This window comes from Pelophylax lessonae (genome assembly GCF_965119305.1).
Source record: "Pelophylax lessonae genome assembly, chromosome: 1".
Lineage (NCBI taxonomy): Eukaryota > Metazoa > Chordata > Amphibia > Anura > Ranidae > Pelophylax > Pelophylax lessonae.
The window spans coordinates 59,954,957-59,976,596 of NC_138768.1; the positions used below are offsets into that span (position 1 = coordinate 59,954,957).

General features: G+C 41.0%; 1 protein-coding gene across 1 annotated transcript in view; it reads left to right on the forward strand.

The window, feature by feature from the left end:
- Positions 1 to 2,936: 2,936 nt before the first annotated feature.
- Positions 2,937 to 21,640, forward strand: part of LOC309569735 (uncharacterized protein) — a gene marked incomplete at its 3' end in the record, with an annotated part of 83,019 nt that continues 64,315 nt past the window's right edge. The window contains exon 1 of the mRNA XM_082275721.1: positions 2,937 to 3,036. Within this exon, the coding sequence (XP_082131847.1) occupies positions 3,007 to 3,036 (30 nt within the window). The 5' untranslated portion in view covers positions 2,937 to 3,006. The remainder of the gene's footprint in view (positions 3,037 to 21,640) is intronic.

Below are 21,640 nucleotides of genomic sequence, written 5' to 3' on the forward strand. Positions count from 1 at the left end.
ATAAGGAAGTCGCAATGTTGGATGAATTCCCAGTGGGTGCTACTCCATCTGAGACAAGTCAACAGCAGGAGTCTGAAGAGGAGTCAGAGGAGGATGGTGCCGGGGGGGATGAGGAGGAGCAAGAAGAGCATGCTTTAAACCTTTCTGGGATCCCTGGTATTATCCGTGGATGGGGGGAGGAGAACGAGGACGACATTATCCTGGATGATGAGCTGGAAGCAGGCCACTACACTGCTTCCAGTTTATTGGGAATGGGGGCCTTCATACTCCAGTGTTTTAAGGGGGACCCCCGTATAAAAAGCATAAAGGCCAAGGACCAGTACTGGGTGGCAACGTACTTAGACCCCAGGTACAAACAAAAAATGGCAGAAATGTTACCACAATCACAGAGGGTGGTCAGAATTCAGCACTTCCAGGCCTTGCATTCGGCTTTTGCATGCATTTTGCGTGCGCTGGCAGAGGAATTTCCAGTCACAGAGAGACAGTTGTGGGTAGCAATCCAACAGCGCCTGCAAGAAGAGGGTGGTTTGAAGATGTCTTGGTGACTTCAGATATGAGATCCTTCTTTCAGCCGAACCATCGACAGCTGTAATCCGGATCCAGCATCAGGGAATGCCTAGACGGACAGGTGTCCGACTACATCGGGTTAACGGCCGATGTGGACGTTCTGAGGAGTGATGAACCCCTGGACTACTGGGTGGGCAGGCTTGACCTCTGGCCAGAGCTTGTACAATTTGCAATGGAAATGTTGGCTTGCCCCCGTCCAGTGTCCGGTCCGAAAGGACGTTCAGCGCAGCAGGGGGGATCGTGACCGATAAGCGCACTCGCCTAGCTCATGACAGTGCAGACTACCTCACATTTATAAAAATGAATGAGGCATGGATCTCTGAGGAATTCAACACATGTGACCAGTAGACCATGTTTCATTGAAATTCCTCATGCCAGGCCACAAATATCCACCAGACCGCCATCCACCCACAACAATTCCTGGTCCTTGTCTTTGCTAAATACAGCAGCATAAAAGGCATTTCATGTCCATTGAATGCCCAATTTTTGGGGCCTTTCAGGGCGGACAATTATTTTTTCTGTGAATGCCTAATGTACCTCCAGCCACAGAATACAACTTTCTTTGCTGTCAGGTAAACCCATGTGGGCTAATTTTTGGGGCCTATACGGGCCGGCACTTACTTCTGTATCCTGCAAATGCCTAATGTACCTTCAGCCACAGAATACAACGTTCTTAGCTGTCAGGTAAACCCATGTGGTCTAATTTTTGGGGTCTATACTGGCCGACACTTACTTCTTTATCCTGTGAATGCCTAATGTACCTCAAGCCACCAAATACTACGTTCTTTGCTGTCAGGTAAACCCATGTGGGCTAATTTTTGGGGCCAATACTGGCCGACACTTACTTCTGTATCCTGGGAATGCCTAATGTACCTTCAGCCACAGAATACAACATTCTTAGCTGTCAGGTAAACCCATGTGGTCTAATTTTTGAGGCCTATACTGGCTGACACTTACTTCTTTATCCTGTGAATGCCTAATGTACCTCCAGCCACCAAATACTTCGTTCTTAGCTGTCAGGTAAACCCATGTGGGCTAATTTTTGGGGCCTATACTGGCCGACACTTACTTCTGTATCCTGTGAATGCCTAATGTACCTCCCTCCAGCCACCAAATACTACGTTCTTTACTGTCAGGTAAACCCATGTGGGCTCATTTCTGGGGCCAATACTGGCCGACACTTACTTCTGTATCCTGTGAATGCCTAATGTACCTTCAGCCACGGAATACAACGTTCTTAGCGAACGAACGAACGACTGATGTTCGAGACGAAGTTATCTTCGACTCGAACTCAAAGCTCATCCCTAACTAAGACGTACGCTGATATTCTTCAAGAGGAATTTAAGATATAAGGTACATTTTTCAAGGTACTGCTTAGGCACATATCATTTTTCTAGATGTGCACTGTAACATACTGTACATTTTAAGACTTAACACTTTTCAAGTTTATGTCCACTTTAAGGTGGGGGGGAAGGATGACCAGTTTATATCAGAGGTCCATATCATGAAATCAGTGGAGAATTGACATCTAAGGATCATTGCAAAAGACGCAGGGGCATTTTTTTGGTGGGTAAAAAGGTTGAACCGTTACATATCAAAAGGACTCTTTACTGTAAGAGCTGTGAAAATGTGGAAAATTTCTTTGAAAAAAGACGGAATGTCTTTCTAAGTGAACAAATATAAACAGCTGCTTTAAATTGGAAGGATTAAAACTGTACAGTGTTGATCTAGGGAGTATGAAATTGCTTTTTGGTGTCAGAAAGTATTTTTTTCCCTATTGAAGAAAATTGGGCCATACTTCATACGTGCATTTCTTCTTTCTGTGGACCAACAGTGGGTTTAGTTTTTTTGTACTTTTTTTCAACCTATCACTATAAAAACTGGAAAATTGGTGAAAAAAGTAAAGCTGGCCATGCGCCATTAGGACAAATAAAAGAAATCCTCCTTCCCCGCTATTTAACATGGTTAGATTGGTTATTTGGAATGAATATTTGGCCAACAATTTTCCAACTGGCTCCTTTGATTTTTTTAAAGAGGGGGCTGACAGAACCACCCATTAAGAGAATTTTGGCTGGTTCATCAGGAAAAAAAATTCAAACAATGAATGGTCAGCCTAAATCTGGAAAACATATGGGAAATGAAACACATCTAAATAAAAAGTTCACATTAACATATGATAAATACATTTTTTTGTGGTGAGCCAACACTTCGGGGAAAACCTTAGCTTACAGAACATAAGACATGAACCTTACTGAGTTTTATAAAACTGCCGAAAGAATCTATGATCATTAGTCATGCCAATTGAAATTGCCATGTCAGAACACTTACAAGTATCTGGGTGAGCCTGCTGAGCAACTATTACTGTTCTATATACCTAAAAAGCAATATTGGAGCATCGCTGCATTCATTCAAAGACTGGACATCACAAGCAGCTTTTACATGCGGGTTGTAACGTACTGTGTCAATCCGGTGAGTATTACATTTTTAAGTATTTGTAACAAAGGTTACTTTCATTACAGGGAAAAAATCATATTAGCCCATGGCTATTTTGTGGCTACCTTTACAATAGAACAGGAAATGTATTTACATGACCTATAACATGTTAGATATTTGTGGATATCCACATTTAAACATTCAATATTTTGGGGGTGAGTTTTATTTTGGTTTTGATTTTTAGGTGTATATATTATGTTCCCAATATATATATATATATATATATATATATATATATACACACACACACACACATACATATACACACACACAACACACACACACATATTTACAGAGGGACAGATCAACTGGTGTTGGCAGTGGTAAATCATTGCACAAGAGAGGGACACCAAGGAACAGTCTGAGCAAGTTTATCCTACGCTTTTATGCAGCAAGAAATAAAACACAGTTAGTGCAGGAGGTCTTTGCACAACATGTTCATAGCATAAAACCTTCCTCTGTCCTTTAAAGCCCCAAGGTTCCAGAGCACAGAAGATCTGAGAAACAAAAATGTTGTTTTCTTCATATCAGTCACAGCCCCCGGAGCCCCTCAACATGTGAGAGCGGGAAACTTAGGTGACACATAAACACGGTCCACAATCCTGCCAGCCAGTATGCTCCACCATTGCTCAGACATGTGGGCAGGAGTACATTTTGCCAACGTACAGTGAACGCATACCAGACCATCAGCATTGTCTTACTCAACCCTTAGCTTTTGTTCTACACAAAATGTAATGTCTAGCAGAAGCAGAAATCATTGTGTGACCATAGCATTGTTCCCTTTGTTTCTAAGCCATCCACTGCGGTGGAAAATGTTCTGTAATCACACAAAACTGTCTGCCCCAAAATGTAATATCTCAATGACTCTGGTGCACTCCTTCTGGCCAGACACTCACTTTTCACTGTTGATTATTTTCACTCCCAAGTGGTTAGTTTATGGCTGAGATATGCTACTAGATGTTCTTCCCTGTTAAGTTCCTAAAACAGGACTGCTCCCAAACCAACATCAGAGGCATCTGTTTGTACATGGATTCTTGACTGAAGTTTGGGAAAGTTAACACTGATCCCATACACAATAATGGCATAAGCTCTTGAATAGCTTTCTTTGCCTCTTCATTCCATTTCACCTTGGTGGACTTTGCTGAGATCATTTAGTGGAGCTGATGGAGTCAATCTCTAATTGCTTCAGTATTGTCCATTATAGGCTTTTCTGTACTTCCTCTAAAATGTTTTTTTCTCTGAGGTTTAGATATTCAATAAGGTTTTAACTTTACTCTGGCATCAGGCTCAGTCACAATGTTATGGTAAATTACATCCTAAATCTCTTGTATATCTTTCACTGCTAATGCTTTAGGGCTGGTTTGTGCAGGAAGAGCCACCTGACCCTTCCAAGATTGTATTAGGTTAACATGGTATATTTCAAGGGGCTTTCTCTTTGCAGGCTAGTATATCTGTAAGCAGACATTGCTGACCCTCGCTCTGATCTCATAGGGGATCTGGCACTTTGCCAGAAATCTGTCTTCCACAATAAAACTTTGTTTTCTGGGGTAAAACTTCTAGATTTGCAGAGCAGTTGCAAACTCCTACTTCCCCCTTTTGTCTTGTATATGTTCCCAAACTATGGACATGACTGCCACTATCCCGCATTTGCCAGAGAATTGATCCTAGTGTGGGCAACTCAGCTATGCTCATGTATATGAGGTTGTAACGCTCCTGCGTTTTTATTGTAAGCTGGATTTGCAGCTGCAGAATCTCCACTCAGTAGTCATGTAGAGATGTGTTGGAATACCAGATCCAACTCTCCAGACTCATCACTGTGGGCCTGTCTGCTTCAGCATACAGATATACACATACTCAATAAGATGTTCCTGGAGTGATAGGATGTATATGATAGTATGGAGGTGATGTGCTGAAGGGACAGGTGTGAGCAGTGACAGTAATGGTAAGCACTTGATAGTAATGTTCAGGAGAGTAGTAGATGGTAATAGGTAGAATGCAGATAGGTTAGTAATCATGTATGGTACAGGTGGTAAGGACAGCAGATGACATAGACAGGATAGACTAACCCAGTGCAAGGATAGATGGTAGTAGACTCAAGAGCTAGTAATCTATGTAACAGTGCAGATGGTAGAATTAGTATGGATAGATAGTAACAGTCCTTAATGTGCAGAAGATGATAGTGTAAGTAAGTTATGGAGGATTCCCCTGTGGGGTACTTATCACTAGTAAGGTTTAGTAGGTAGAGGGGTCCAGTAGTGAGGGAGTGATCAGGTAGCGAGATACGGAATCAGTTGTGAGGTTCCGGTCTGTTCCAGGTAAAGGCAAATAGCTGGAGGTTCCGACAGCAAGACAAGGCTTGTGAGCATGTAGACACACATTGAACGAACAACGTGAGAGAGAACGCTGGCGATTGAAGTAGCCGCTCAGTGGCGCTCAGCGATGACGTCATCCGTCTTAAAGGTGTATGCGTTCCACCTAACTAGAAAGGTGGGACGCAATGTTTTGAAAGGAAAATGGTAATTAAGGGTACCAAAGGTACCAGAATCTTACAGTACCCCCCCCTTAAGGCCGGCTCCGGAAGGTCTATAGCACTGGTTTCTCAGGGTATTTCGAGTGAAACCTTCGTATAAGCCTAGGTGCGTGAACATCAGAGGTATCCAACCAGGTGTCGTCTTGGGGTCCATAGTTCTTCCATCTTATGAGATATTGGAGTCTTCCTCTGTGGATACGAGAATCCAAAATCTCCTTAATCTCATATTCTTCTCCGCCTTCAACTTGTACTGGAGGTGGAGGCAAGATGGTAGGCCTTATTCCTTGGTTAGGAACATGTGGCTTCAGTAGCGACACATGAAAGATGGGATGTATTTTGAGATCTGCCGGTAAGGTGAGTTGCACTGCAGCTTTTCCAATGAGTTTCTTAATTGGGAAGGGTCCCAGAAATAAAGGTCCAAGCTTTTTGCTAGGGATCTTTAATCTTAAATTTTTTGTCGATAGCCAAACGAGGTCCCCAATAGCATATTGCGGAGAAGGTTTTCTACGAAGGTCGTAGTACCTTTTTTGTTGACTATGAGCGTGTGTGATGGTGGTATTAAGTAAACCCAGAGAGTCTTTTATTTGGGTAAGATAATCCGAGGCTACTGGGTTACTTGATGGTAGAATGCGTGGTGGAAGAAGTGTGGGATGAAACCCATAGTTCAAGTAGAACGGACTTTGCTTAGTAGTACTGTGGGTTGCGTTGTTATAAGCAAATTCCGCCAGAGGGAGGAGGTCCACCCAATCATCCTGTAGGTATGATGTGTAGCAACGCAGATATTGTTCTATACACTGGTTGACTCTTTCAGTCTGTCCGTTGGTCTGAGGGTGGTAGGGAGAAGTGAGCTTTCGCTCAATCCGTAGTATTTGACATAGAGCTTGCCAAAATTTGGAGATGAACTGTGAACCACGGTCGGATAAAAGAGTCTTTGGAATTCCATGTAATTTGAACACATGTTTCATTAGTAGTTCCGCTGTTTGTTTAGATGAAGGTAGTCTGCGAATAGCAATGAAATGTGCCATCTTTGTCAGATGGTCCACTGACACTAGAATGGTATTAAATCCTTTGGAAGGTGGTAGTTCTACTATAAAGTCTAAGGACACAACTTCCCATGGGACCTGGGGTATTGGTAGACTGCAGAGTAGACCAGATGGTTTTGTAGTGTCAATTTTGGACCTTGCACAGATGTCACATGAAGAAACAAATTTTTGTACAGACGTCTTCATATCAGGCCACCAAAACTGCCTGGTAAGCAAATTAAGGGTTTTCGTCATACCCATATGTCCTGCCATGGGCACATCATGTGATAATTCCAAGATCTTGGTGCGCATAGTAGGGGGTATGTAGAGTTTGTCGTTGTAATAGAGGAAGCCTTCTGCATCAGTACTTAGTTGTGGTGGAGGTGAATCCAGTCCTATACTGTGCAAAATCTCTTCCTTCAGGGAACGAACAACACCAATAATACGTTCATAGGGTATTATAGGAATAGAAGGGATTTCGGCGCAGTTATCTTCGGTTAATCGTGATAGCGCATCCGCTTTTTTATTTTTGTCTGCAGGCGTGTAGGTCACTAAGAAGTTGAATCTTAGGAAGAATAATGACCATCGTACCTGCCGGTGGGAAAGAGTTTTGTTAGTCTGAAGGTATTGAAGGTTTTTATGATCTGTATATATGAGTATTGGTAATTGGGTGCCTTCAAGTAGATGTCGCCAATTCTCCAGTGCCAGTTTTATGGCAAGCAACTCCTTTTCACCCACTGGGTAATTCACCTCTGGGCTGCTTAGTGATTTTGAGAAGAAAGCAACTGGGTGGAGTGGTGAAGTATTTGTTGGTCTTTGGGAGAGAACTGCTCCTACTGCCATATTTGACGCATCTACCTCCAGAATATATTGGAGGGATGGGTCTGGATGGCGTAGTATGGGAGCAGAAGTAAAGCTTGATTTTAACAAGCGGAAAGCTCCATTTGCTTCTTCTGACCATTTGAATGGTTTCTTTATACTTGTAAGTTGTGTGAGAGGTCTCACAATAGCAGAGAAGTTCTTGATGAACTTCCTATAGAAGTTTGAAAATCCAAGGAATCGCTGTAATGCCTTACGAGTTGTTGGTATAGGCCAATCCAGAATACAGGATATCTTGCTTATATCCATCTTGATTCCGGTTTTGGATATGATGTATCCTAAGAATAATATTTCTTCCTTATGGAATAGACATTTTTTTAATTTCACGTATAGATTGTGTGCGAGTAATCTGGATAACACAAGTCTTACATGTTTTATATGTTCAGACAGAGATCGAGAATAGATAAGTATATCGTCCAGATATACCACAACACAGACATCAAGTAAGTCTCTAAAGATGTCGTTTATGAACCTTTGAAAAGCTGCGGGAGCATTACACAACCCGAATGGCATCACAAGATATTCGAATAATCCGTATCTGGTTCTGAATGCTGTTTTCCACTCATCTCCGTCACGGATTTGGATTAGGTTGTATGCCCCTTTTAGGTCCAATTTAGAGAAGTAAGTAGCCCCACGTACTTGTTCAATGAGTTCAGGGATGAGTGGTAAAGGATAGCGATCCTTTATTGTAATGGTATTTAATTGCCTATAATCGATAATAGGCCTAAGACTTAAATCCTTATTGCGGACAAAGAAAAGTCCTGCAGCTGTGGAAGAAGTAGAGGGTCTGATGAACCCTTTTGTCAAATTCTCATCCAAGTATTCCTTGAGATGAGAGAGTTCATCCTGTGAAAGAGGATAAACATGACCGAAAGGCAATTTGCTGTTAGGGAGTAGATCGATAGTGCAATCATAATCCCTATGGGGAGGCAACACTTGAGCATTTTTCTCAAGGAATACTTCGGACAGATCCTGATAGCATAGTGGTGCAATCTCGTCTGACACCACAGACAGGATCTTTCCATAAGATGGGAGGTTACACGTAATCTCACAATAGTGAGAAGGGAAAGTTAAAGTCCGTCTTTTCCAATCTATGATTCGTTGATGTGTGTGTAACCAGGGGAGTCCCAAAATAATGGGAAAATGGGGTGAAGATAGTATATCAAAGGAGGTGGTCTCCATATGAGACTCGTTAGCAGTGACAAGGAGTGCTTGTGTCTGATTGGTGATTGGACCAGAAGATAGCGGGATACCGTTAATGAAACTAACAGAAACAGGTTTAGGTTTTGAAATAATAGGTATTTTATTTAAGGTAACAAAACGTGTATCGATATAGTTCCCACAAGATCCTGTGTCGATCATAGCCTTGGTAATAATCCTAGTCTGGTCCCACTGTAATGTTAAATGAACAAAGAGATAAGGTTTAGAAAAGGAAGTCGTTAATCCCCCTAGCAAGACATGTGAACACTTACCCTCTTTTTTGAGGACAAGGGGACAGACGCTTATCGAATGATCCGGGGATGCGCAGTACATGCAGAGATTACTGGATCTTCTCCTGGCTCGTTCAGTAGTTGATAAAGGTGGGCGTATGGTTCCTACCTCCATAGGAGTAGGGTCAACGGCCGAAATCCGTGAAGGACTAGACAATGGCATTCCCATTTTCTCAGCCTTTCTTTCTCGCAGTCGCCTGTCAATGTTGATACTGAGTTGTATTAAGGCATCCAAAGTGCCAGGTAAATCCGCTCGGGCGAGCTCTTCTTTAACGGCTTCTGACAACCCGAGTCTGAACTGAGTTCGCAGAGATGTATCATTCCACCCTGAATCAAGGGTCCATCTTTTGAACTCTGCTACAAAGTCTTCTACAGGTCTCCTTCCTTGTTTTAAAGCCCTCAATTGGATATCAGCAGTACTCTGCCTATTGGGGTCATCATATAAACTAGCGAGTTCCGCTAGGAATAAAGGATAGGAGTTGAGAAGCTGATCATTTTTCTCAAAGAGAGAGTCTGCCCAGGCCCGTGGATCACCCGTTAAGTATGAAATGACGGTACAGACTTTAATTTGATCAGTGGGGTAAGTACGAGGTTTTAGCAAAAAAAGCAATTGACATGCGTTTTTGAATTCACTAAATTTTTTCCGATCACCTGTAAACACTAGAAGAGGGTTTATTTGGGTTCAGGGGGCTGAGCAGCAGTAAGCTGGGAAAGACGGGTTACCTGCTGTCTCAGAGTCTGATTGTCTTCTTTTACTTCAGTAAGAGCAAGTATTAATGCATTTACTTGTTGTGTTAATTGTGTCACTTGAGTGGGTAATTCTGCTGAATCCATTTTTTATGGTTCGTTCAATCTGTAACGCTCCTGCGTTTTTATTGTAAGCTGGATTTGCAGCTGCAGAATCTCCACTCAGTAGTCATGTAGAGATGTGTTGGAATACCAGATCCAACTCTCCAGACTCATCACTGTGGGCCTGTCTGCTTCAGCATACAGATATACACACACTCAATAAGATGTTCCTGGAGTGATAGGATGTATATGATAGTATGGAGGTGATGTGCTGAAGGGACAGGTGTGAGCAGTGACAGTAATGGTAAGCACTTGATAGTAATATTCAGGAGAGTAGTAGATGGTAATATCATACATTCAGCGTGATATAACGAACTGAGACGCACAGATTGGGCTATTATTATACATTTGATTTTGCAAGTTTTACGTTTACAGTGGCAGCTAGTGCATTAAAAGGATGCACAGAGTGACATGTTTTACATGATTTTATTTACATGATTTTATTTACTATTTATTCATGATTTGAGTAGATATATTTATTTCTTTATACCTTACACTGATTTATATATATATTTTAGCGCCGGTCGGGTGGTTGACGTTTTTTAGCATCAGTTACCTTTTACAGTAGATGGTAATAGGTAGAATGCAGATAGGTTAGTAATCATGTATGGTACAGGTGGTAAGGACAGCAGATGACATAGACAGGATAGACTAACCCAGTGCAAGGATAGATGGTAGTAGACTCAAGAGCTAGCAATCTATGTAACAGTGCAGATGGTAGAATTAGTATGCATAGATAGTAACAGTCCTTAATGTGCAGAAGATGATAGTGTAAGTAAGTTATGGAGGATTCCCCTGTGGGGTACTTATCACTAGTAAGGTTTAGTAAGTAGAGGGGTCCAGTAGTGAGGGAGTGATCCGGTAGCGAGATACGGGATCAGTTGTGAGGTTCCGGTCTGTTCCAGGTAAAGGCAAATAGCTGGAGGTTCCGACAGCAAGACAAGGCTTGTGAGCATGTAGACACACATTGAACGAACAACGTGAGAGAGAACGCTGGCGATTGAAATAGCCGCTCAGCGGCGCTCAGCGATGACGTCATCCGTCTTAAAGGTGTATGCGTTCCACCTAACTAGAAAGGTGGGACGCATTGTTTTGAAAGGAAAATGGTAATTAAGGGTACCAAAGGTACCAGAATCTTACAGAGGTTACCTATAGGCCCTGAAATGTCTGGGATCACTCTCCACTGGTAACGTGGCTCCAGGTGTCACCATCTACCACCCTGTCTAAAGCTCCCTGGAAATTTAACATCTTCTGGCTACAACTCTTCCCGTCTCATGAGGAAGTGGAGCAAAACATGACTGAATTCCTCACACATCAGGACCCTTCTGGTTCCCCTCTCATACAATGGGGAATTTGACTTTGGTGAAGTGTTTATCTTTTGGATACGCCTATTGTATAGCCATCCACAGGCAGCCATTAGGGAATCTGATAGATTGTCCAATGTTTTTACCCTGGGGAGAAGTACCAGACAGGGGTGTCCCCTTTCGCCCCCTAAATTTGCTCTGGCTATTGGCTGCTGTGATTTGATTTACTGATTTCTGCTATGGCGATGTGCAAGAGAATGTAATGATTTTTGCAGATGACACTCTGCTTCTACTTGGTGACACCGATTCCTCCCTGCAGGAGGCCATGACCACTCTTACGGAATTTGGAAAATGTTCAGGTCTTACTATAAACCCATAAAATAAACAATTATTTCAAGAAAAGGTTTATGTCCACTCCTGGCCATCCTGACAGGGTTTTCCATCCCCTTAAAGTATAACCAAAGGCAAAACTTTTTTTTTTTTAGTTTTGGATAGAGTGTAGAGGGATTAGAACACCTGTCAGTTTTTATTGTGATCTCCTCCCCCATTAAAGATATTCACCCTCTCTATTGGTCCTGTTTACCATTGTCATTTAAAGTGAAAGTAAGAGAAATTACCCAAATTTTCGGTTATCCCCAGAAAAGTAATAGTGAGGAAATCTTCAAATGGGTACTCTAGTTCTGGTATAAACAATAACTCACCCTAGCTCCACCGCACTGTGGGAAGATAAAGAGCTAAGTGTCGGTGCTCAGGCTGAAGGTCCAAACCAAATGTTATATGAATAAAGCCGACACACAAAAAGGCTTCTTCCAAGTAAAATTCTTTATTCCAACATGGATAGCGGTGACAACATGACAAAATCTGCGTTTCGGCTTTACGCCTTCCTCATAGCATGTACATGTACAATAAAAAAAAACTTATATAATGTGAAAACTGCTTCTAAAACTAGGGGCGGTACATACTTAATTGCACTTAACATCAATCCATAACACCAGGGGAGAAGTGGTGTGTTCAAGTTGGTAAAGAATCAAGGAAGGTGTCCCATAGGAAAACAAACATTAAGTGTCGGTCTACACTTATGCGATGACAGACACCGCATGCGAGTCGGAGTGCACTGCTCCTAAAATCACACACAATGTCTGTGCGACGCAAACTCGGCGACACCAATTGCATGGGTGAATCCATATCTGAATCGCACCAAACAAATTAATTTAGGTCTGCAGCAGAATCGGATCGCATGGTGGTTCACACCAGTGCGATCTGACTCATGTGTGAACTGTCAGCTCGCACCGTGACACGCAAGCCGCCCCAGGGGCGTTGTAGACTAAGTACTGACACCCCCAGTGATTCGCATATGGCAGTGCGAATCGCCATGCAAGTTCAATGCGACGCAGGAACCCGCAGTAGATTCGCAGGGCTCCCGCATCGCACAAGTGTGAACCAGCACCAACCCTTAATAATCTTCACAATTATTCCAAGAAAAAGGTTTAAGTCCATCCTATTCATTCCACTAGGTGCTCTTGTATTTAGCTTATTACCTCACGCTGTAGTAAAGTGTGGTGTATATCACCTCCTCTAACTGGTCTTCCAACCTGTTCTAAACCAAAAAAGGAAAAAGAACTAAGGTTACCTCCATGGATTTCTCTGAAAATATTTTTGGCATTAATGTTTGATGCATCATTGAAATGTTCAGATATTCTTACTCTTAAATTCCGAATGGTGCATCCAACATACTGTAATTGACAAACACTTCATTCTATGATATAAATTACCATTTTAGAATTGCAGTTTATATAATGTCTAGGTGAATAAGACTCTCCTGTAGAAAAGGAGATAACGTTTTTACTTTTTTTATGTCTTGCACATTGTTTGCATGTGAGAAAGCCACATGGATATGATCCCACAGTCTTCAACCAAGAATGAGATGTTCGAGGACTGTGGGAACAAAAAAGGGAAGGTGGCTGAACTCCTGGGGCATGGCTAGCCCGCAAGATGGCCGGCTGCATGTGATCGGAACTCTGCAGGCCTCCACTCAAACTCCATGCGGAGCATCTTGATACCCATCTTGATCCGGACCTTCATGCGAGTATTGCGGCAGCTTGCGATACATACCGGGCAATATGAGTAAGGAGACAAGTAGGGAACGTCCCGCTATGGCAACAGAACGTTTGAAGGAGTTTGTGACGACCGAGCAGGAAGTAGGTCGGTGCCCACCAAACACAAGGAGTGGAGGAAGCAGCAATACACAGAGCAACATGCCGGCAGAGAAACCAGCAAAACTCTGACTTGAACAGGTACATTCTCAACTTATGGCTGCTATAACTGCAAGTAATACTGGTAAAATGGAGGAAATTAGAATGGATATTGGTTTAATACACCATGATCTGCAGGCTGTGAGAGAGCGGATGGCAGAGGCTGAAAAAAAGGATATCCTCATTAGATGATAATTACACTCCAGTGCCAAATCGTATATTAGCAGCTGAAAAGCAAGTAACATACCTTAATCAAAAAGTTGATGACCTAGAAAACAGATTTATGCGCAATAATATCAGATTTGTGGGCTTACCGAAGAGGGCTGAGGGGAAGAATCCTGGAGACATGGATTAAAACCCTATTTCCTGATACTACTTTCTCTACAGCATTTGCAGTAGAAAGAGCCCATAGAATTCCTGCAAAATCACCAGCCCCTGGAGCCCCTGCAAGACCTTTACTTGCAGGATTTTTGAATTGTAAAGATCAGGATCTTATACTACGGAAAGCAAGACAAAAGGGCATCATTCAATATGAAAACGCACAAGTGTTTTTTTTTTTTCCTGATTTTTCAATAGATCTACAAAAATTGAGAGCTACCTTCTTTGAAGTTAAAAAAAAATTAAGAGAACGACACATTATCTACTCCATGGCATACCCTGCGAGGATGAGGGTGGAGGAAGATGGGAAAATATATTTCTTCAATACTCCAGAGAGTGTACAAGAATGGCTTTGCTCGAAAGGAAGTATAAAGTGAAAGGAAAGAAGAATCTTGCCATTTTCCTTTGTTTTTCCTTGTAATGAAAACTCTTTTTTCTTTCCTGGTGAAGGATACAAGAAAAAAGAAAAGAAAAGAAGCATGTAGATGATGGAATGACGAGGGGGGGGGGGGGGGGGGACTGGGAGTCAAGGAACTATGGTTGTTTTTTTTTTGTTTTGCGTTTTTTTTTTTCATTTTTTTTTGTGTGCGTTTTTTTTTTTTTTTGCGGGGTTCCTCTCCCCCTCCCTCCCTCCTCCCACCACTGTTAATTCTTTGAGCCATTTCTTTTATTTTATTTTATTTTATTTTTTGATGGCTTAGCAAAGATATTTTTATAATATTCCTTAGAAAAAACGTAAAATTTTTCTGAGAATAAGGTGGGAGCTTGAGTGGAGGCCGCTATATTGTCCTTGCATGCAAATGATTGTATGCTCGGGCAATGTCCCATTGTTTTTTGGGAGTAAGGCCTATTGGTCAAAATTTTGCTATATGTGCATGATGATTTTTCTTTTTAAAAAAATTATTTGTTTTGGTAATTTTTTTTGTAATCTTTTTTTCTTTTTTTTTCTTTTCATATTTTTTCTTGTTACTTTTGAAGATTGCTGTGTCCTGGTGTGCCCAACTAACCTCAATAATTATATTGGTATAAAATATAAGGAGTACATTGCTAAGGGGTATTATTATGATTAATGTCATAGATAGACGGTTAGATATATGGGATCTCTTTTGGGAAGTGAACCTACAGCTATATATAGAAAAAAACCTCTAAGATGACTACACAATGTAAGTTCCTATCATGGAATGTTAGGGGTCTAGGGACTCCCCAGAAGAGATCCCAGGTAATTACAAATATATTACAAACTAAAGCACTAATTATATGCCTGCAAGAGACACATATGATTCCATATACAACAAACCAATTGTGTAAACCCTGGATCCAATGGTCAATACACTCGAGCTATTCAACATATGCAAGGGGGGTGTCACTGCTTGTCCATAGGTCGGTACCATGGAAGTGCTTTCAAAAAAAGGTAGATCCTGAAGGGCAATATGTATTTGTACGATCTCAAGTGTATGATATACCTTTTGTTATTTTAGGTATATATAATCCACCATCTGCTACATTAAGTGTAATTAAAGAAGCTATGCTATTTGCAAGTTTATACCCAGAGGCATTAGTGCTATGCCTGGGAGACTTTAATCTTCTGTGGGACCCGCTGGTTGACAGGCATGGACCCCCCCCCCTAAAAAGAACTCGAAAACCACTTATGTTTTGTGAGTTGGGGGAAGAATTTGGATGGAGAGATTTGTGGCGAATGCTTAACCCCCGGACCAGGGGTTATTCCTGGGCCATCCCAGGAAGGGGATGTCTTTCAAGAATAGATCTGGCGCTGGGAAATTATAAAATTATGTCTCTGTTGAATATTTGATTAGAGGAGTGTCTGATCACTCACCACTCCTGGTAAATATAGCAACAGGAATTGAGGGAATGAAGCAAAACTGGAAATTTCAGCCATATTGGTTATCACAGATTGGAATGCATGATCGTATACCTGAACAATTGCAGATATTTTTAGAAACACGTGGATCCCAAAGAGATTTGATCTTTTGGGATACCTTGAAAGCATATCTAGGGGGGGCACTTAGATCAACAATATTATATATTAAAAGAGCCAGGAAACGGAAGATCTAGAAGAGCAATGTAGAGATACAGAAGCTGCGTTTTTGAAAACACTAACTGAAATAAATAGGGAAAAATGGGAAATTACAGTAAGAAAATATACTACACATATAGCAGCAATAGCTAAATACAAACAATTTGAATATCAACAGAAGTACTTTGAACAAGGGAATACTTCAAGTCATCTTTTAGCACATATGGCTAAGCAACAAAGTACAAGTTTAGTTATAACTAATATACAGCGCCCTGACGGGGAATGCGTAAGGGATGTGGCTGGTATTATGTCATGCTTTCACTCGTTTTATACTGATATGTATGCCACCTCTCTTACGTATAATGCAGATGAAATTTCAACTTATCTGAGTGAAATACACTTTCCAACCTTAACGACCGAGCAGGTTAAATTATTAGAGGAAAATACAAGCGAGGAAGAAGTAAGAAGAGCAATATCAAGTTTAGCAATAGGAAAGGCTTCAGGACTGGATGGACTTCCGTTAGAAGTATATAGTAAATACGTGGATATTCTTGCCCCAGTGCTAGTTCAAGTATTCGATGCAGCTTTCAGGGAAAAAAGACTTCCTGAATCCATGTATTTAGCTACAGTAGTACTAATTCCAAAACCAGATAAAAACTTAACAGATTGTGCTTCATACCGACCCATATCATTATTAAATACAGACTACAAAATTCTTGCAAAAATTTTGGCCCATAGATTAAATAATGTAATACTTAATAGTATACATCCAGATCAAACTGGATTAATGCCAGGAAAATCCACATCTATAAATCTTCGAAGAACACAACTTATAGCTCAGCTTAGAGATCAACTACCAGACTCAAGTGTCTTGGTCTCTCTTGATACAGCAAAGGCTTTTGATGCTATTGAATGGCCCATTTTACAGGCAGTGCTTAGGACATTTGGATTTGGGGAGAAATTCTGTACTTGGGTGGAAATAATGTATCTAAACCCAACCTCTCAGCTGTTGGTAAATGGCTTTTTAACCAAGGCCATACAATTGTATAGAGGCACCCGGCAGGGATGCCCTCTATCACACCTCTTATTTTCAATAGCCATTGAATCTTTGGCACTTCGACTTCGGCAAACCTCTTCTGTAAGGGGCATTACATTGGCAGAAAGGATAGATATAGTAGGATTATATGCTGATGATCTTGTTTTATATTCAAATGATGCACTTGGATCATTGGAAGCAGCTATGCATATAATAGAACTATTTGGTTCTTATTCAGGCCTTAAAATTAACTGGCAAAAATCCTCCCTTATGCCATTGCAACCACAACTACTCACACTGAGCAAGGATTCAAGTTTATTAAAGGTAGTGTCTTCTTTCAAATACCTGGGAATAAATATTACAAGATTACCACAAGCAGCTCTACAGGCTAACCATAAACCACTCATGACAACAATTAAAACTAAATCAGCTACTTGGGCTAAATTACCACTTTCAGTTGCAGGGAGAATACATTTAAACAAGATGGTCCTATTGCCGAAATGTTTATACATTTTTTCACATATGTCGGTTATAGTCCCTAAAACTATTTTAGATGCCCTATTTACCATATTTATTTGGGGAAAGAGTAGACATAGAATAAAGTTAATCACCCTTCAGAGAGCCAAAACAGAAGCAGGTATGGCACTTCCTAATATATACAGATACTATCTCGCTGGACAACTTAAACATGTTATAGGATGGATAGTACCAGTAACACCACAGATGGTAAAATCACACCTGGCTCATGTTTTACAAATCGATATTTACTTATAGCCCTAGAAGCACCTTTGAATAAATTAAAATATAAGCAAATACCAATGTTAACATTAGCTCGTACAATATGGAGAGAGGCAAAACGTATAGAGGGAAACACACAAATAAACATGGATCTCCCATTATGGCGAAACCCAATGTTTAATCAACTGAAACAATTGGTAGAGTATCAGTTTTGGGAACAAAAAGGGATATCAGTCCTTGCAGACGTATATGATATAACACATATATACTCTTTTTCAGACATACAAATGAAATATGATATACCACATACCTCATTATATAGATACTTACAGTTGCGACATGCGTTACAAGCGCAATTTGGAGTCTTAGGACCTGAGATCTCTAGATATCCAATGATTGGTATTCTTAGGTCCCAGGGCCCTAAAGGATTAATCTCTAAAATATATGCACATTTAACCAGGGTCAATTCAGGAATGAATCCCTTGGCAATAAGAACAAAATGGCAGGAAATAATTCCCAATTTAACTGACGAAGTTGGGGAAGAAGCTTGCTTTTCCCATTTATATGTATCGCCAGCAGCAAACAATAGGTTATTATTACAATTATATATGCTACATCAATCATATCTCTCTCCAAGTAGACTTTATGCAATGCATAGCATTGCATCTCCTAAATGCTTGAGATGCAGTGCTAAGCGGGCAGACTTTATACATATTATGTGGTTTTGTCCAGTGATATCAAGATTCTGGCAGGAAATAATTCAAATATTATCCTCTGTCCTGAATTTGCCTGTACCTTTGACCCCAGAAACCTGTTTGCTGAGTATACTAGACGAAATAACATGGTCTAGATATCATAAGATAATGCTTAGAGAAAGGCTGTTTATGGCAAGGAAAACAATCACCGTTAAGTGGATTCAAGTGAAGCCCCCTGCTGTTAAGAACTGGATAAGAGCGGTAAATCAGATTTTACCATTTGAAAAAGTATTGTATATGCATAGAGGATGCTCAAGGAAATATTATAACATTTGGGATAATTGGTGTCAATCAACATTAACCAATGGTTGAATATAAGGAGATAACCAAGAGGATATAGAGGGATGCACATAGTATGATGAGGTAACAAATTTATGATTGCAATGGAGGAAGGGGTCGGGGCACACCAGGACAACGGCGATCAATTAAGTTAAATGGATATACATTAGCATAAAGAGATTTATGGTATTTAGAGTATCAAATATTGCATAATCAACATATGAATTAATATGAATATGTGAAATCCCAACTGGTGGGAATATTTTTGTAAAATTTTCTCTTTTTATATGCAAATAAAAATAAAGTAAAAAAAGGATAAAGAGATTATGAATATTAAGTAAACAGATAATTATTTGGATATTGTATAATTTTTATTATTTAATATTGTTTTGTCCTTTTGTTGAAAGGACGTTTGGAATGTTCGTTTTTATGCACATATTGAAATAAAAAGAATTAAAAAAAAAAAAAGTGAAGGTGATAACATAGTTCCTAAAGTGGGAGCTCTCCTACTGGAAAAATGACAACCTTCATGTAAAATGTTGTACAGTGCGTTATCTGTATACAAAATGGGAAGGCAACATTTGACAATTTTCACAATCTGATCAAATTGTGCTGAAAATGATGTTACAAAATGTATGCCTTTTTTGATTCTGCGAGAATGTTTTCTATCTTCAAAGACCGGGTTAATTAACATATTACGTTCTTTCTCGTTGGCTAATCGATTACCTCTATTTATCAACTCTCCACTATAATTATGTTCTTTTAATCTATCTGATATAATTCCTGCATTCTTGTAGGTAATCTTTGTCCTGGGAACAATTTCTTTTAGCCCTGGTGAACTCTCCTATGGGCAATGCCCGCACTGTGTGTGGAGGATGGCAGCTATTGGCCAGCAACAACGAGTTCCCAGCACTTTCTTTTCTGAACGTTTTGGTATTTACTGTGCCGTCCTCCTTGTTACCTGTCAAAAGAACATCCAAATAGGCAATTTGGACGGGATGAAAGTTATGTGTGAATTCTAAATTCAGATGGAGTTTAAGTAGCTCATAAACAAATCAATCATATTGATTGGGCCCCTCCACACTAGTTCTGGTGACCTGGGGGTCCCCAAAGAATTCCCTTGATTTACAGGGATTTCCTCTCACTTCCTGTTTGGCTATGAGACAGGAAGTGAAGGGAAAGCTCCACAATGGGAGACAGATGACGAAAAAAAAATCTAACAGGTGTTATAACCCTTCCTTGCTCTATCCAAAATGAAAAAAAAAAAAATGTTGGCTATAGTTTCACTTTAAGCTTCCTCCCTCTCTAGAGAGTTCCATATTACTTCCAGCCCCCTGGACCTGCTAGCTGCCTCAACCTTTTAAGCCACCCAGACCTGCTTATGTGTTCTAACTTTCCCAGTCCGTGGGCAAGGAATCCCCCTCACAAGGGATGCAGTCTCTCCAACAGGAACTCTCAGTTCTGCTGACAGGGCCCTGTCTCCACACAACAGTAGCTGCCCTGAACTATGCTCAGATCTGGCTTATAATGATCATGTACACCTATGCACTCACACAAGTTGCAGACATCTAGCAAAGCCTAGACACAGGACTGGAGGTTCCGTCCCACCCAAGACTTGTTGGAACCTCCAAGCTCCAGGTCCCAATCTGGAACTACCAAATCCAAGCTCACAAAACAACTGCTGGAGCTTCTCAAACGGAAACTTTGAGAGTCCTGTTTTCCCTCCATATCCATCTCCCAATCTGACCGACAGAGCGACAGGGCCTCACACTGTCACACCTGTTAGTGAATTGCACCTGGCCATGAGCAGAGTGGTTGATACAAATTACAGATTTCACCATTGGTCTAAATTTCATCAAAGCAGAAACTCTGTTTTATTAAATGAGCTGCTTAGGGAAAGATCTTCATTTTTTTTAATTATTTATTTACAGGGTACGATGTTTTTTTTTTTTTTAGGGTAGTTTAGTTAGACCTCTTTCACACGGCCATTCCGTATGCCCGTATATCACCCCATCCGCTTGCGGGTGATATACGGACATAATGCATGTCAATGGGATTGCGGGTTGTCAGCCTGATGTTCAATGTAATTGGCATGGCCTGCACTGTCTTATATTGTGTACACTGCTAAGCAGGCTGCTGGCCTGGCTGGCACTATATATTTATTAATAGTAAATGGCACACAGCGGCCTGGTATAAGATGATTCCCAAGTTGGGTTAAGTCACGCAATTTTTTCTGCGTTTTTTGCCGCAAATTTTTCTTTTTGCGCCCCCCCCCCAAAAATTTGGAGCACCAGCCGCCACTGATTTTGACACTGAGCTTTTAGGAGTAGCTCCACTTTTGTTGGGGAAAAAAAAAACATTCTCCTCTGGGTGATCAATGTACACTGCAGGGATTTTAACATTTGTCTTATATTGTGTACACTCACTGCTAAGCAGGCTGCTGGCCTGGCACTATATATTTATTAATAGTAAATGGCACACAGCGGCCTGGTATAAGATGGTATAAAACTCATTAAAATTATTAAAACAAGAAGTTAATATTCTGAAGAGGAGTAACTGTCGTATGAAAAGCAATGCCATTTAAAAAGTAAAATAATTTAGAGCCTGCACACTGAATTCTCATAAATTAGTAAAGGTCTGCACATGAAGTAACTCCAACACAGATATATACTGTACACAGGCTGGTAATATTTATAGACCACAGATACCCTGTGTATGTAGGCCTTAGACATGACCAGCGTGCCGTGCCCCCATCAATGCAGTGACCAGCTTGCATGCCCCCATCAATGCAGTGACCAGCTTGCCGTGCCCCCATCGATGCAGTGACCAGCTTGCATGCCCCCATCAATGCAGTGACCAGCTTGCATGCCCCCATCAATGCAGTGACCAGCTTGCCGTGCCCCCATCGATGCAGTGACCAGCTTGCATGCCCCCATCAATGCAGTGACCAGCTTGCATGCGCCCATCAATGCAGTGATCAGCATGCCGTGCCCCCATCAATGCAGTGACCAGCGTGCCATGCCCCCATCAATG